Source organism: Bos mutus, chromosome 17, assembly GCF_027580195.1.
Source record: "Bos mutus isolate GX-2022 chromosome 17, NWIPB_WYAK_1.1, whole genome shotgun sequence".
NCBI lineage: Eukaryota > Metazoa > Chordata > Mammalia > Artiodactyla > Bovidae > Bos > Bos mutus.
Window position 1 is genome coordinate 15575958 of NC_091633.1, and position 16564 is coordinate 15592521.

Here is a 16564-nt window from a genome sequence, read left to right on the forward strand (position 1 = left end):
GCCACTACCATTGTTGCAATAAATAAATGAATGAACCAGAACGAACCGGCAATCCATCCCTGGGAACCAAGTATCTTATTTCCTACAATTATATACGTTAGCCAGCAACCATATATATATATATTTTTTTAAATTGTGTTTTATCTTTTGATGTGTGTGTACACATTACAGACACACATGCATCTATACAAAAAGGAGCATAGTGCCCTGCATACACACACATCCAATACCTTTAAAATATTTTTTTAGCATTATTATTTCAATGAAAAGACAAACAGCTTTTACAAAATTAGATACATTAGCAACTTCATCTCAAAGGCCTTTTATTTTGCACACACAGCATATATAAATACACACACACACACACACACACACAAAGGGTTTTTTTTTTCCATGCCGTAGACAATGCTAAAATATCTGAGATCAGGTTGCTATGCCAACAGATTTTTTCTAAAATGAAAAAAATTATTAGGAGGGAGAAAACATTCTTGACTCCTTTCCTCCCATCCATGAAGCCGAGAGAGGCTCAGGGAGGGCGAGAGGCTGCCAGATGGGGAGGAGGGGAAGGAAGGGAAGGTGGGTAGAGGGGTGTTTGCTTACCAAAGATGCTGATTTGATCGTGGCAAAGCGCTCTCTGTTCCGGTAGTGGAGGGCCTGGCTCTGAACTGACTGGGTAGGCCGCGGCTCAGGCCTGGGATCGCCGTGGCCCGCCTCATCCCTTATGAATACATGATCCTGCAGAAATGGATAAAAACAAGGAGAAAGTCCAGCTGTGCTCTTTCCTCGCCGGCTGCCTCTCTCTCACCCCTCTTTCTGCACAAGCACTGCTGTTTGAAATGCATAGTTTAGCTCTCTGCTAGTCCCCGCAGCTCCCACGGTACAAAATGAATAAGCAACACATTGCAGCCTTCAGTTAGGAATGTCAGCTGATCGCTAGTGGGATGCCTTCTGAATCCCTGGCAGGCTTTTTCTTTACCTCCAGAATTACATATATGCAAAAGAAAAAAAGAATAGAAAAAACAAGGCAATGTACAGACTCCTTAGAACAGTTTGCTTAAAACGCTGTAACCAAATAATTCCTTTAAAAATGTCATGTCCATGTCTAGCAAGGAGGATGCTGGTGGCTTTTAACATAAAAGCGAGCCTCCGCCTCATTCCCTTGAAAGATCTGCTTTCTCAATTTAATTTTATTTGAAATCTGTTCGGTAGGATCATCGTTCTGCCTAGAACCAGTGTAGGCTTGTGCTGAACTGCCTCTCTATCTTGTGCTGGGAAGATTCGGCAGTCACTGAGGGATCCTGCTTTCCAGTCATGATCGTACACAGTTCTAGCACCTTCTCTCTACAGCTTCTGAAAGGATTTTTTTTTTTAGATTTAAAGAGACAGGCATACAATTTTAACCAAATGATACTTTCACAAATTCTTCCTCAACTCTGTGTCGGTATGGTCACAAGAGAGAGTATAGCTGGAATTTAATGCCCTTGACTGATTTAATCAAGTCTGTGCTTCTTGATGGGCAAAGATGATTAATCTTATTGTAGTGCCCAGTGAAAAATAACATTCCCTGGAAGGATAATAATGGATGTTTCTTAAATGCCATTGAAATGACTTTTAAAGGGGAAAATGCTTTCAAAGGGCGATGCTTTGCTCTATAAAAGATGAAGTGGTCAGTCAGTAAGTAGCACTAACCTTTCAGAAAAAAAAATACTATAATAAGTAATAACTCAGAAACATGTACAACCATGGGGGATTTTCAAATAGTACATGTTCAGGATGGGGAAAGAAAAATTAATTCTCTTATTGCCCTGGGGTTTTAGGAGAAACCATTGTGAGAAGTCAGTTTTGCATTCTGTCTCTGGCTATTTGGAATATCTTATAATTGCTCTTTCTTTCTTCAGGAAATAAAATTATAAAGAGGTTTAAAAAACAAAATTTTATTATATAGTGTAAAATGTTGACAAGTCAAAACATATAAACTCCTTGAGGAAAATTAAATTTTACACCCAGGTTTCTAAGTAAAAGAGAAGAGCCATGATTAAATTTATCACTGGGCTAATTTTCTTTTCCCTTTTATAAAGTTAGAATGCTTCAGAATGTTGTGAGGGTATCTACCGTTACATCTATATTTAGATTTTTTTTTCAGAATTACTATATTGTGGCCTATTTTGCTTTCAAATAATTAAAGTACCTTTAATGCCACTGAAGACATATATATCAAATTTGAGGGGTGCTCTATCTCTGTGCTGTCCAATAAGATAGGCTTTAGTCACATGAATATTTTAATTAAATAAAACGTAAAATTCAGTTTCTCACATGGATATTTTAATTAAATAAAATGTAAAATTCAGTTTCTAAGTCATTCCAGCTATGTTTCAAGCTAGCCACTAACTATGGCTACCATATTGAACACTGCAGACATAAATAATTTCTATCATTGCAGAAAATTCTATTAGATGGTGCTATAGATTAAGAATGCATCTTAACCCATATTTTTGAAATATGTAAAAAAAAATACTTGATAGGTCAACTTAAAATTTTCTTATCATCTCCTTGGAAATCTAAACTCTTATTTCACTGGGCAAAGAGAGATTAGGTGCAGGATATATGCACCTAGATTTATGGTTCTAAAGATGAAGGCCCTGAGATCTACTGCCATTCAGATTATTTATTAATAAATATTTATTCTGAATATTAACTCCAAAATCAACCTTACTTAATATTATAATCCCAGAAAAGCAATAAGCTTCTAAATGCCAACAATCAGAAGAGAGAGGCTCAGCAGAGGCCTGTGGTTTTACAGGTCAGAGTTTTGGTATTAGTTAGCTAAGTACACTTACTGAGAGGGAACTCTTCAATGCTGTGGCAGCAGCTAAATTTCAAATTTTAATAACTTGGTTTACAAAGTTAACCAGTGACATTAGAATCCACGCTATTCACATAACAGAATAAAACAGAACACATTCATGTGTAAATAAGTATAACTCTAATATTAGTTTTCTATAATTTTCTAATAATTTTCTCTCAGATAAAAATTAACACTTATAGGTTAGGACTCTGCTTATCAAATTAAAAGTCACATCATATTAGCTAAGTTTTTAAACTCAAGGATACTGAAATACACTGGAAAAATTAAAATCTGAAATCATAGTGATTTTAGTTGACATGAAGCAAATTAAATGACCAACTATGGCATATTTTAAAAATAATGCTATTTTAGAACTTAGTCTGAGAGAATAGGTCCAAAATTTTAATCTACTTTAAGTATAATAAATAATATTAAAAGTATAATCCCTTGTGTTCTTCCTCATTTTTTTTTAAAATTTTATAAAAGAATTCTTAGTTCCTGTAGTAGCTTCGTTACAGAGATCACAAACATTAAAAGTCTCCAAATAGATGAGAGACCACAGGATGAGGCAGTATTTTCATCTAACAGTGGATATCCACTTCAAGAACACAGGGATAAATTTTAAAATATTCAACACCACTGCTTAAAGTTCAAAATTCTACAGACAACTTAAATAATAATGCAATTTTAAAATTAGGGCAATGTGACTTGAAAAGCAAGTAAGAACTTATTAAACTATCAGCTTTATTGGGTATGTATTCTGTTGGTTATATCACCCCTTCAAGCAATAGCCCCTTTGAGAATGACTGTACCTGCCTCCCAGAGTTTCCGACCTGAACACATTTTAAGATCAATACTGGAGAGGGTCAATTTGCTATTTTATGCAGTTAAGCACCACTGCATATGATTTACAAATGAAGATGAGAAGACCAACATCTTCTCTGATGCTGAAGAATGATTTTTAGAACAAATATCATGTTTTACTTTACCAAGACAATATATATGACTTGCTTATAGTTTATCCTTAAAATCTTATCCAGAAGCGAGCAAAATAGCTCTCTGAAATATACGGTTTTGGGACCAGTTTTAAGCAAATTTATAGTGTCCTTTCATTATAAAAAGAAATAAAATTTCTTCAGATTTAAAAACTTTACTCTTATTCCCTGGACAAAGGGCTTTACTTTTATGTAGAAGTTTTCCCCTAAATGTCTGACTATTTATGCTTCTGAAGTGATATGGTGTGATCACTCGCTCAGAGTTTCTAGATTAACTTGAAATTAACCTTGGAAACCACTCCACTGGACTCTGTTATGCTTTCAGTATATCTTTATCACACTCCTCATCATACTTATACTCATCTGTGCATGAGACTGTGAGCTTTCTGAAGGCAGAGTAAATGCGGTTCAAAAAACCTCAGTCTTTGCAGCACCTATCATGGTGCTTGATACTTTGTGGGCATTCAAAAAATGTTTGCTGAATAAATAAGCTCAAGAATATAGGTCTGAGAAGATTCTGAGAAAGTGACTTTTTTATTATTTAATAGAATCCTAATTCATATTTCATAAAAACCTGTCACTTTGTACTTTAAGGCAGTTGCAAAACAGTGACACACACACAAGCACATCTTTACATGGGGGGATTGGAGGGGATCTAAGAATGGCTCTTTTTTCTGGTGATGAGAAGTCTTTTTATAGATTCCCATACCTTTCACACTGTGGAGAAGGGATCAGCAAACTCACCATCTTTTTTGTTTTGTTCACTTCAAAATGATTAAATAATTGCCTAAGCAGGTGCAACTATCAAAAGCTGGGGCTAGAGGAAGGGGAGAAGATGGAAAAGGGTGTCTTCACCTGGAAAGATAGCTGTTAGGAAAAAAATGACTGGCAGAACACTGAAAGAAGGTACCATGGAGGGGTGGTTTGTACGACTGCTCTGTTCAAGAAACATTATCTTCATATATTAATTTACTTTTACTTGGCCAAATGCAAGTTGAAGAGTCAAAGAAACTGCCCCGCTCTTCAGCAAAAATAATAGGAAAGGCCACTGAAGCAAGTGAAAATTAAACTAGAACATCCTATCCCCTCAAGGACATTTCTTTCTTTCCTCTCACGAAAATGGGGAAAGCTGTTCTTTTTTTAAATAAGGGGAAAAGAAAACCCTCACTAATACTGATTAATGGAAAGGGTCAAGGAAAGCTTTAGGAGTTAGAAGAGAACAAGTTTTTAAAAAACTGATCTCTAAACAGGGGCCATGATGACTACAGTTCATTAGGCATACTAGAAACAACAAATTGATTAGTGAACAAAGAATTTTAATACATAAGTCTCATGATCTATATTAACAGAAGGCAGCAGCAAGCAAAAATAATTGATTGTAGACTTTAACAAAATAAAAATATACCTTTCAATTGACAAATTAAAAACAATAGACTTTTGTTGCTTAGAACAAAATTAAAATCTGCTTGCTACTGCTGTACACCCAATGGTTAAGGTGTAGGGTGGAGGCTCAGAGGCAGCCTAGGCTACAGCAAAAAACCCAATCTGGATTAAGAGTTTACCCTGGACTCACTTGTGAATAATCAAGAACTGAGGTGTAGAGTTGTGTCCCATAAAAGTTCATCTTCATGTTAGTTCACAAAACATTTATTGGGTGCTTACTATGTGATAGGGATTTCCCAGGTGGCACTAGTGGTAAAGAACCTGCTTGCCAATGGAGGTAGACTAAGAGACACAGGTTTGATCCCTGTGTCAGGATGATCCCCTGGAGGAGGGCACAGCAACCCACTGCAGTATTCTTGCCTAGAGAATCTCATAGACAGAGGAGCCTGGCAGGCTGCAATCCAAAGGGTTGCACAAAATCATACACAACTGAGCAACTTAGCATGCATACATGCACAATGTGCTAAGACACCCAGCTAGGTGGTATTTGAAGAGAGGCGTCCTGGAGAAGCAAAGAGTCTAGAGATGTAGTGTTAGTCATATTATTGGAAAAAGCAGTGTGGCAACACTACAACGGAGGAAAGAAGTGCGTGCCTAAAGTTTATTTTGTCAGAATATACCTTTAGACTTATCAAACCATTCTTGTTCAAAAGGAAGATTGGATTAGGATTTCTTCAGGGCCAGGGAAAGACCAGAGTAGAGGCAAAGATTGTAGAGAGGGAAGTAACTTGAAAATCTGGTGTTAAAGGAAAATTTTCAGTGTGCCACTTTGCATTTTTTGGGCTTGATCTATGATAGGTCTGTCCTCCTAAAATTAGGTTATCTTTATTCTGGATGCAGAACAGTTAGTTGCAAATCACGCTCTTAATAGTTATACATGGCCCTTAAAAGTAAGTTTACTTCCTATACAAAATGGGCATTCTGTTCATATATATGATTTGACTAATTTAGCATATGTCTGCAATCTTAATTGTGACAGTCAAGAGCGGGGAACAAAACAATTCCCTATCCTTATTCTTACATTTTAATATTTATTAAGCCAGTTCTTATTGTCAAGAATACTGTTATTGGAGACAATCTATTGTTTAAATCTTTCAAACCATAAAAATAATACTTAATATTATTCAAGCCTTTTAAACCATTATGTTCAAAATAGCACGGTGTTTAGTATCTGGTAAGCAATTTATTCATTGTGTATTTTTTGTTTGTTAATTCACTCATTCCTTAGATATTTACTGAGTGCCTATGCTGTGCCAGGTACTGTTCTAAGGTGTTGAGATACAGCACAGAACAAGGTAAGCATAATTTTGGCTATGATGACATTTATACCCAAATCATGAAATAATGAATTAGTACATAGTATAATTTTAGATAGTGACAAGTATAAAAAAGACAACAAAATAGGATAATGAGATAATGGTAGAACATTGTTTATAAAATGATAATTCAGTGATACATAGGCTTTTCTATATCAAGGTATCTCTTTACCAAACAACTTGAAAGTCACATTAGACATTTACTCTTTTAAAATTTACAGGAATAGAAGCACAACATTTTAGAGCTAGAAACAATGTTGGAAATCATACAGAACAACTCCTTATTTTACAGATGGAAAAACTGAGGTTTGGAGAGGTTTGTGACTTGTCCAAAGTAAAATAAAACTAACAGTGGCAGACAGAACTTAAAACTAATTTTCTCATTCCTAGAGTCCACACCTAACTTTCTGTTGAGAGTTTAAGATCCTACTTTCTTCACAGTGTCTTATTGATTTTGAAAAATGTATTATTTATTACTGAAAACATATGTTATGTAGGAAATAAATAAGTTACTTTTTTAAAAAAAAAAAAAAAAAAAAAATCCCACTTTATGTTCCCAAGTGAAAAACTTTGAATTCAAGTAAAAAAACAAATATGAAACTTATGAAAAATTTATTTCTATTATGTTTAAAGACATGAAGCCCAAGTATAAGGCTAAATGGGTTTCATGAAGAGATACCATTATTTAATATTAAGTTTTTATATGCAATGGGCTTCCCTGATGGCTCAGGTGACAAAAAATCTACCTTCAATGAAGGAGACCTGGGTTCTACCCCTGGGTTGGGAAGATGCCCTGGAGAAGGGAATGGCAACCCACTCCAGTATTCTTGCCTGGAGAATTCCATGAACAGAGGAGTCTGGGGGGCTACAGTTCATGGGGTTGCAAAGAGTCGGACATGACTGAATGACTAAGCACATATATATAACATGCTCTATTTTTTTAGCCTGCTTCTATGTTTTCCTTTTTTAAATTGTGGTAAAATAAAGTTACCATCTTGATTATTTTTAAGTGTATGGTTCAGTGCTGGACTGGAAGAAACACAAGCTGGAATCAAGATTGCCGGGAGAAATATCAATAACCTCAGATATGCAGATGACACCACCCTTATGGCAGAAAGTGAAGAGGAACTCAAAAGCCTCTTGATGAAGGTGAAAGTAGAGAGTGAAAAAGTTGGCTTAAAGCTCAACATTCAGAAAACGAAGATCATGGCATCCAGTCCCATCACTTCATGGGAAATAGATGGGGAAACAGTGGAAACAGTGTCAGATTTTATTTTTCTGGGCTCCAAAATCACTGCAGATGGTGACTGCAGCCATGAAATTAAAAGACGCTTACTCCTTGGAAGGAAAGTTATGACCAACCTAGATAGCATATTGAAAAGCAGAGACATTACTTTGCCAACAAAGGTCCATCTAGTCAAGGCTATGGTTTTTCCAGTGGTCATGTATGGATGTGAGAGTTGGACTGTGAAGAAGGCTGAGCACTGAAGAATTGATGCTTTTGAACTGTGGTGCTGGAGAAGACTCTTGAGAGTCCCTTGGACTGCAAGGAGATCCAACCAGTCCATTCTGAAAGAGATCAGCCCTGGGATTTCTTTGGAAGGAATGATGCTAAAGCTGAAACTCCAGTCCTTTGGCCACCTCATGCGAAGAGTTGACTCATTGGAAAAGACTCTGATGCTGGGAGGGATTGGGGGCAAGAGGAGAAGGGGATGACAGAGGATGAGATGGCTGGATGGCATCACTGACTCGATGGACGTGAGTCTCAGTGAACTCTGGGAGTTGGTGATGGACAGGGAGGCCTGGTGTGCTGCAATTCATGGGGTCGCAAAGAGTCGGACAGGACTGAACGACTGAACTGAACTGATTAATCCTCTCCCCAAATCCCTAGTAACTATCATTGTACTTTCCATGATTTTGATTATGCTAAGAGCCTCATATATGTGGAATCATACAGCAATTGCCTTTTTGTGACAGGTACATTTGTTCCACTTAGCATAATGTCTTCATGGTTCAACCACATTGTATTAATGGAATCTGGCAGAATTTCCTTCCTTTTGAAGGTGAATAATACTCCATTGTTTGTATATAACACATTTTGTTTATTCATTCATCATTTACATGGCTTCCACCTCTCTGCTGTTTTTGTGAATAAGGCTGCAATGAATATGGGTATACAAAAATCTCTTTGAAATCCTTCTTTCAATGCTTTTGGATATATACTGAGAAGTGGAATTGCTAGGTTATATGGTAATTCTAGTTTTAATTTTTCAAGGAACCACCATTTTCCACAGTGGTTGTACCCTTTTCAATCCCTACCAGTAATGAACAGGGTTCTAATTTTTCCATATCCTCAGCAACACTTGTTACATTCTGTTTTATTAAACAGTGGTCACTCTAATGTGTGTGATGGCTACACACATGGGTGGTATCTTACTGTAGTTTTGATTAGAATTTCCCTAATGATTGATAATGTTGGAGATCTTTTCATATGCTTATTGATCATTTTCATATCTTCTTTGGAGAAATGGTGATTCAAGTCCTTACTCACTTTTGATTCCAGTTGTTTTCTTTTTTTTTTCCTCTTTCATTGTTGCTGTTGCGTTTTAGGAGTTCTCCATATATTCTGGATATTAATCCTTTAAAGATAGATGATTTGCAGGTATTTTCTCCCATTCCGTGGGTTTCCCTTTCACTCAGTTGATTGTTTCTACTATCTTACTTCCTTGCTTATATTTTAAAATTAACTAATTCATAGTTTTATTTTCAGATGTTTTTCAATATTTTTCATCACATTACCTCTATATTTAATAATTAAATAGAAATACATTTTGGAAAAAATTTTCCTGACAAATATTTTCTGTATATCAAACACAACTACCTTCTATTTTGGATTATAAATTAAAATCTTATCTTCTTAAAATTATACCAAGGAGAAAAAGGCACTGAAAGGCTCATATTATTACAAGAAAGCTCTATACCAGCCTGCAAAAATTAAAATTAAAACCTCCAATGAGTTCAAGACCAGGGTCTTCTTTCTTGTTGATTATGCCAGTAATCTAATTTTGCTGATTATTCCAGTAATCTAATCTAATTATCTCTCTTCTAATTTTGGGTGCTCATTTGAGATGTCCTAGAGTAAAAAGATCCAACAGAATTCCTTTTTTTTTTTTTTTTTTTTTTTTGCTCTCTATCCCCACAAAGCCCTAGAGCTAAAAGAACGGAAAAAGTCAATATCTCTCAGCATCCATGATAACTCCTTCTAAAAAGACAGCCCAGCAAAACCTTTTCCACCCTTCAAATACATGACCATTTGCCCATGTTTAAATACGGCTGACTGACAATGCTGAACTCTTAGCAGATTTCTTCATCTGCATGGTATCACTGGTTTCCTCAAAATGCTTTTATGGCTTTCTAATAATCTGGGTCCTTGCTGTCACTCTGGTCCCAATTCACTCTCCACACAGTCCTCCAAGCTCTAATTTCTCAGATTTTCCCTTTTTCTTGAACGTACAGAATTTCTTATCTCAGGGCCTTTGCACATATTGCTTCCTGAGTCACCCCCATCTTTCACCCCAAATTAGCTAACCTCTGTTTGTCTCTGAAGTTTGAGCTTAAATGTCACTTCACTGGGGAGATTTTCCTCTACTCCCCAATAGAATAAGTCCTCCTTTTACCCAGAACACGTTTTATAATTACACAATCAATTTACTTGTGTGATTATCTGCTTAATCTCCCCCACAGATAATAAGCTCTATGAAGGCATCATGTCTGTTTTGTCTGTATCCAAAGGACCTGCTACAGCTCCTTGCAGATAATAGGGGTCCCCACCAATGTTTGTTGAATAAATGAGTAAGTTAATCAGTTCAGAAAATAAACGTGATCCCTCCACTATTCATGACTAGGCACCAATATATTTTCACATGTTCTTCATCCTACCTGTTTAATTTTCTTTTTCTCCCAATAATAATATACAACCAGCAGACATCTAAGTGAAAAAATTCTTAAACCTGCTCTCCTACTTGGAGTTAGAATGTAATCACTCATATTTATTAAAATGAGTACATATACCAGAGAAGGCAATGGCAACCCACTCCAGTACTCTTGCCTGGAAAATCCCATGGATGGAGGAGCCTGGTAGGCTGCAGTCCATGGGGTCGCTAAGAGTCGGACATGACTGAGCGACTTTACTTTCACTTTTCACTTTCATGCATTGGAGAAGGAAATGGCAACCCACTCCAGTGTTCTTGCCTGGAGAATCCCAGGGACGGCGGAGCCTGGTGGGCTGCCGTCTACGGGGTACCACAGAGTCAGACACGACTGAAGCGACTTAGCACCAGCAGCAGCAGCAGCAGTACATACACAACTCACATATACCTAATATGGAAAAAGTTATAAAGGATTCTTTTCTATAGTCCCATATTATGAACTGCTTACCTAAGGTACTTAAAACACTTTTGGGAATTCCTCCAAAAAATCATTGATAATTCTGTGCAATACTCATCTTATTGCTTTGAAAGAAGCTTAAAAATAATTTTTCATTTTAAAATAAAGCATATCAAATTATAAATCACGATAGGCTTTGTATGAAATGAATGATCCTCCATTGGAAAAGTAAAGTCAAAACAAAAAACAATCATTAACTCAAAAGTCAGACTATTTAAGCTGACACAGAGCTGGTCTTAGAAGAATTAGAAATGACAAATCCAAGAAACAACAAAAAAGAGTGGAAACTTTTTCTAAAACAAAGAGTATTTTAAGACTACTCAGGAAGAAACATACATCTGAAATACTTCTATAAGGTCACAACCAACAGGTTTTACTTTAAAAGTAAAACCAATAGGTTTTACTTAAAAGAAAGCTTTTAAGGTCAACAGTATTAAGGTTATTGGTTTAGAAAGGAACTTAACTGGTTTCTTTGACGTGGAGATTTATAGATTTGTTTTTGTTTATTTGATGGTGGTGGACATCAGAGTATCAAGAGAGGAAGATGAAGAAACAGGCACAAATACAGCTTGCCTAGTCCTTCATTATCTTTTTTACCGAAAAGAACTATCATGTGCTCAGCTGAGTTCCATAATTTCAGCTGTAAAGAGGGAACTAAAATATCTGAATGCTAAGTGACCTGAGTTGGCTTCATAATGATGGGCAAAGCCTAGCACTGTGAAGGGGATCATGAAACTTACTTTCTTGTGCACAACAGAGGGAGTGGAATTTACTGGGCTTTCATCATCATGCATCATGACAAGTTCAGAGCTGCTATCGTCCATGACCTCTTGCATGCTGTTCACGCTGCTGCCCTGGCTGCCTGTACTCACAGACATGCTTGGGATGGAATGGTTGCTGCCCAGGCTGTCCAATTCCCTGCTCAGGCTGGTTCCATGTTCGCTGTCCTATAAAAATGGGGCACTTGGGTTAAAAAAAAAAATGACTGGAGATAAAGCACCAATCCATTGACTAAGCTATTAAGTACATTCAATTTTGCAGTGCCAAGTTGCTTTTCTGCCAAATCTGCAAGATGAAACTTTTAATGTAGTGGCTCCACTACTCCACCACCATTTTCAGACATCTCCAATTCACTCTGATGCTGTCCCAAAGGCCTATTCTGGACATGGGTCATAAGGCTCCAAGTGCTGCTACCCGAGGGCTTTCCCCCATCATATGCAACTATCACACTGTATCGCTACTTGGTAAGCAGAACTAGCCAGGTCAGTTTTCTAAGAGACTTTCAGGAACTCAAGGTGCTAGGGAAAGACTGCAGGCTACTGAACAGGGGATCTCTAGGAAAGCTACAAACACAGCAGTGGGCACTTGAAGCTCAAAGAGGATAAAAAGAGTTTTCAGAGATTTGACAAGCAATATGCTCTTTTTGCAAGTCATTATTGAGAAACTTCATATCTGAGCAGGGATATTAATTCTACTGTCCTGGACAGGTAATTAAATTCTGCCTCCCTCAAGCAATTCTATCAAGCTTACCTCTGTAATCTTATTAAATATATCTGTTAAATAATACTGGTATTCATCACTACTAGTCCAAAGACTACTATTTGAGAAATGCTAAAATAATTGGAACATATAATTTATCCATCACAGTGGGTATCTTTTGATACAAGATTAAGTAATATAATTAAAGCAACTTAGTTCCAAATAAACCCTGTTTTCAAAGAAGCATACTCTGTACCTACATAACTTTAATGAATTGCTATTTAGCCATGGCAATATAAGGAATCACTGACAAAGGTAATTTGAGCAATTTAAGATGATAGATAATACATTATATTTTAAATAGATTTATTTCCCCAATTAAAGGGGCCCATTTGTATATATGCAATCAAGAGATTTTTATATTCCAGTTCAGCTTTCTGAATTTTATTTTTATAATTATTGATAAAACAATTTTATTTTCTTCTATATTAAAAAGTTAAACTAAAATTCATTCTTCATTCTTTCCCCCTTTTTAATCTATTTTTAGAAGAGTCCTTTCTTTTGTTCAAGGCTAATCCCTGCACTAATGCTCTTACTCCTATGCACTTTCTGAGATCCTAATTCCTTAATTGTGTCTCCTTCCTCTATTTTCAACGCCTCTGTCCTGGCTCCTTTCCTTCTGCATAGTATGAAGAGACTTGCCTTATATGTATGTACCTTTCTACATACTGCCCTTTGTCATTTTTCCTTCTTGACCCAGTTTATGAATCTTAAAATGACCAACTTTCACTATCTTTACTTTCTCACTTCCCACTTATTCTATAACCCACAGTAAACGACTATTCATCCTAACTATTCCTGTAAAACTGCTTTTACTAAGGTCATCAAGAAGATCCTACTTGAAAAACCCAGTTAACACTGTTTTTGGTCCTTGTTTAACCTGACTTCTCTGTGGCATCTGATGGTATTTGTAGCTCCCTCCTTGAAGCTGTGTATACTTGTAACATCTATGATGCCTTTATCTCCCCGGTTTCCCTTTTCTTAGGTGGCATGGACTCTCTTCTCATTCTACATTCAACTCCTGATTCATCATCATTTTAATGTCCTTGACCCCCAACCAACTACCCTTTACCCAGACCTCTTTCCTATGTTCTGGATTTGTATTTTCCAATCAAATGCTAGACATCTCTATTTAGGCCTCTTCGACTAATCCTTCTTAAACTATTTGAATAACTTAAACTAAAGTCATCTTTCTGAAAAAACTCCACCTGTACACTGTGTCAATAGCAGATGATGCCAAGACCTTACTCAGCAGGCATCAAACTGAAATCATCCTAAACCAACTCTTCTTTCTTGGTTCTTCTCTGTTCTTGGTACTGACACACTCTAGTCACTGAAGCACAAATGCTCAGAGTCACCATAAGCTCCCCTTCATCTGTCACTGTCAGTGAGAAGCACAGTATTATCAAGTTCATCTCTCTAGTGTTTCTCAGTGTTCCTTCTCCCCAATTCCCATGAATATTGCCCTTACTGCCTCTTGCATGTACTATTACCCAGAAAGTTATCCATTCAAATCCATCTTACATTCTGATGCCAGGATAATCTTCCTAAAGCACAGCATGAAAGTGCCCTGTAACTGCCGGTCAAAAGTGACCCACCTCTTCACTAATCCCACCAGCAGATGACTTATTCTGTCCCCACTATGGACCCCTACTGTGTGCTCTACCTCTGTAACACTGTTCATATTTTATCTTATTATTTTTTTCAATATCTCTTTTGCAACTGTGCATGTCTCTTAAGGCAGAGAACATCAATTGAATACATTGTTATTTCCCAAAGTGTTTTTCATAGCATCCTAGTCCAGAACTTTTACACATAGTAGGTACCCAATGAGTGTTCGCTAAAAGAAACTCAACCTACTTCTTCATCTTCCTGTGACTCATTCAAGGGTCCATTTCGTGTCTCTTGGAAAAGGATTTTTTTCATTTTCCGGTATTGTAGGTTATCTAGCTCACGAACGGCATCTTTTGTCCTCTGTATAAGGTCAATAAGGACACGAAGTGGACGGTCTCGTCGAACGAAGTCATGCTGATTAAGGGAAGAGAAAAAAACAGAAACTGATAATGAGGAGACATATTTTTAGGTGCAAGATTAAGATGTAAAGATAAATCAACGTAAAACAGTTCTGTGGATTTTGAAGATACAATTTTCATCTCATGTAGCCTCATACCTTGTATAAATCTCATAAAGTCATAATCATGTTTTTTCTCTTCTTCCTCAAGCCACGTTTTGTGGACTTGTTCTAGAATTTACTTGAGAATTCTTGAGGTTTACTTTGCCATGCAAGTAATAACAATGACTAGAACTTTAAATAGTAGCTGAGAGCTTGTGCCTTTCAAACCTGAAACTATGTAATAAGCAAAAGCAAGGCAGAGTATAGAATATTCTTGTTATAATCTGCCTCAATCCTCTTTCTCACCCTACACTACCGTTTTAAAGACAGACTTCTGAATATTTTGTTTTCTATTTCTATGGTCATATATAGTGTATGCTTGAAAATGTGGCAGTTATTCCATTTATCTCAGAGGTCAGAATTTTGGCAACTTCATCTTCCCTTTACAGAGCTGTACAATGAGAAATAAGGCAAAAGGGTCTCCAAGGGGTTAAAATATTCACCCCAAGTCCACAAGCTTTTCTTGATGTAAACAAGCTTCACTTTCAATATTATCAATGATCTTTAACACATATTCTGGTTTCCTGGTTTCTCAGCCACAGCAGTTTAGAAAGAGGGAACAAAAGTAGGAGAATAGAGGACTGAGGACTGTTAGAGAGTTACTTGTTGCCAAAAAAAGAGTCTGTTGAAAAGGTATCTGACCACCTGACAGTAAAGAGAAGGAAATTCCATGATTAACACACCAAGCAACCAACCAACCAAATAAAAATGAACTAGGGTTTGTGGACTATTTTGTAAATGGGCAACTGTCCTTCATACACTTTTTTTATACTCCCAAGATCTCATGAAATGCTATTATCTCTGAGTAATCAAGAAGTGGCATTATATTCATTATGCTTTCTTGAGGAAGGCAGAGAAGCATATCACATATTTTGATAAGATCACCACACAAAATGATCAAAAGGAGGAGGAGGAAGTTTTGTTTTTTAAAGGAAAAGTTTCAGTTATGTGGAAAATTCGCTTATGTGAAATTATAATTTGAATATATTGGGAAAATGAGGTATTAATGTGGTAGGCCTCAGATGATGGAATGGATTTAATTTCTTTATAAGTTAAACAGATATAAAAGAGGAGCAGGACCACTGTGAGGAAAAAAAATCTGTATGTCTTGCAGTTCTTCACTCTGACTTTGCTGTCCAGGGAATTGTGGCTTTTGCTCCTATTTTAATAAAATATCTCTTTCTCTGCAAAGAATCCCTTCTGAAAATGAAACACCATTCCTGGAAGGAACAGTAGCTTGCATATTTGAAGAGGAGAATTTAAGGGAGAAAGCAAAATTATTTGGCTACTTCAGTGCTTGCAATTAGACAAGAATAAATCAGTCTTTAGTAAACTTCAAGATATAATCTAGGATACTGAATTTTAGAGAAGTAGCTCTTAGTAATTCTTTTATTTCCAAGGTGAGGAATTTTAGGCCCAGAGAGGTTAAGTGATTTACCCAGCTAAACAATGGAAGAGCTAGAATGGACACCCGGGTTTCTTTATTTGGGAGTTTGTTTTCTGGTGGTCTACCACAGAGATGATCATGGTATTAACTGTGACAGACACCTATTTATCCTTCATTCCAATCTCTTTTCCTTGCCTTTCTTTCTTGAAAGTAGTAAAAAGTATAAGACCTGGACTCTACCTTTCTTTGCAGGTATAATTAGCAATGTGACCAAGTTCTGGCCAAATTCTGAGATATAGGCAGAAACCCCAGAGGAAGGCTTTGTTTTCCAGGATAAAAAGCAAGGCACAGGAAGAGAAGGTGTTTTACTCTTTGTCCTGCCTCCTTTCTCCTGCCTGGAATAAAGTCTGAGTCCCGGAA

The 16564-nt window shown here is 36.6% G+C and overlaps 1 protein-coding gene across 9 annotated transcripts in view; it reads right to left on the reverse strand.

The window, feature by feature from the left end:
• TAOK3 (TAO kinase 3) overlaps window positions 1–16564 on the reverse strand; it is a 186777-nt gene that overhangs the window by 33827 nt on the left and 136386 nt on the right. For all 9 annotated transcript variants that reach the window (XM_070386121.1, XM_070386118.1, XM_070386119.1 and 6 more), the window contains 3 exons: window positions 14445–14612; window positions 11786–11992; window positions 601–735 (listed from right to left, as the gene is read on the reverse strand). In XM_070386121.1, the coding sequence (XP_070242222.1) occupies window positions 601–735; window positions 11786–11992; window positions 14445–14612 (510 nt within the window). The remainder of the gene's footprint in view (window positions 1–600; window positions 736–11785; window positions 11993–14444; window positions 14613–16564) is intronic.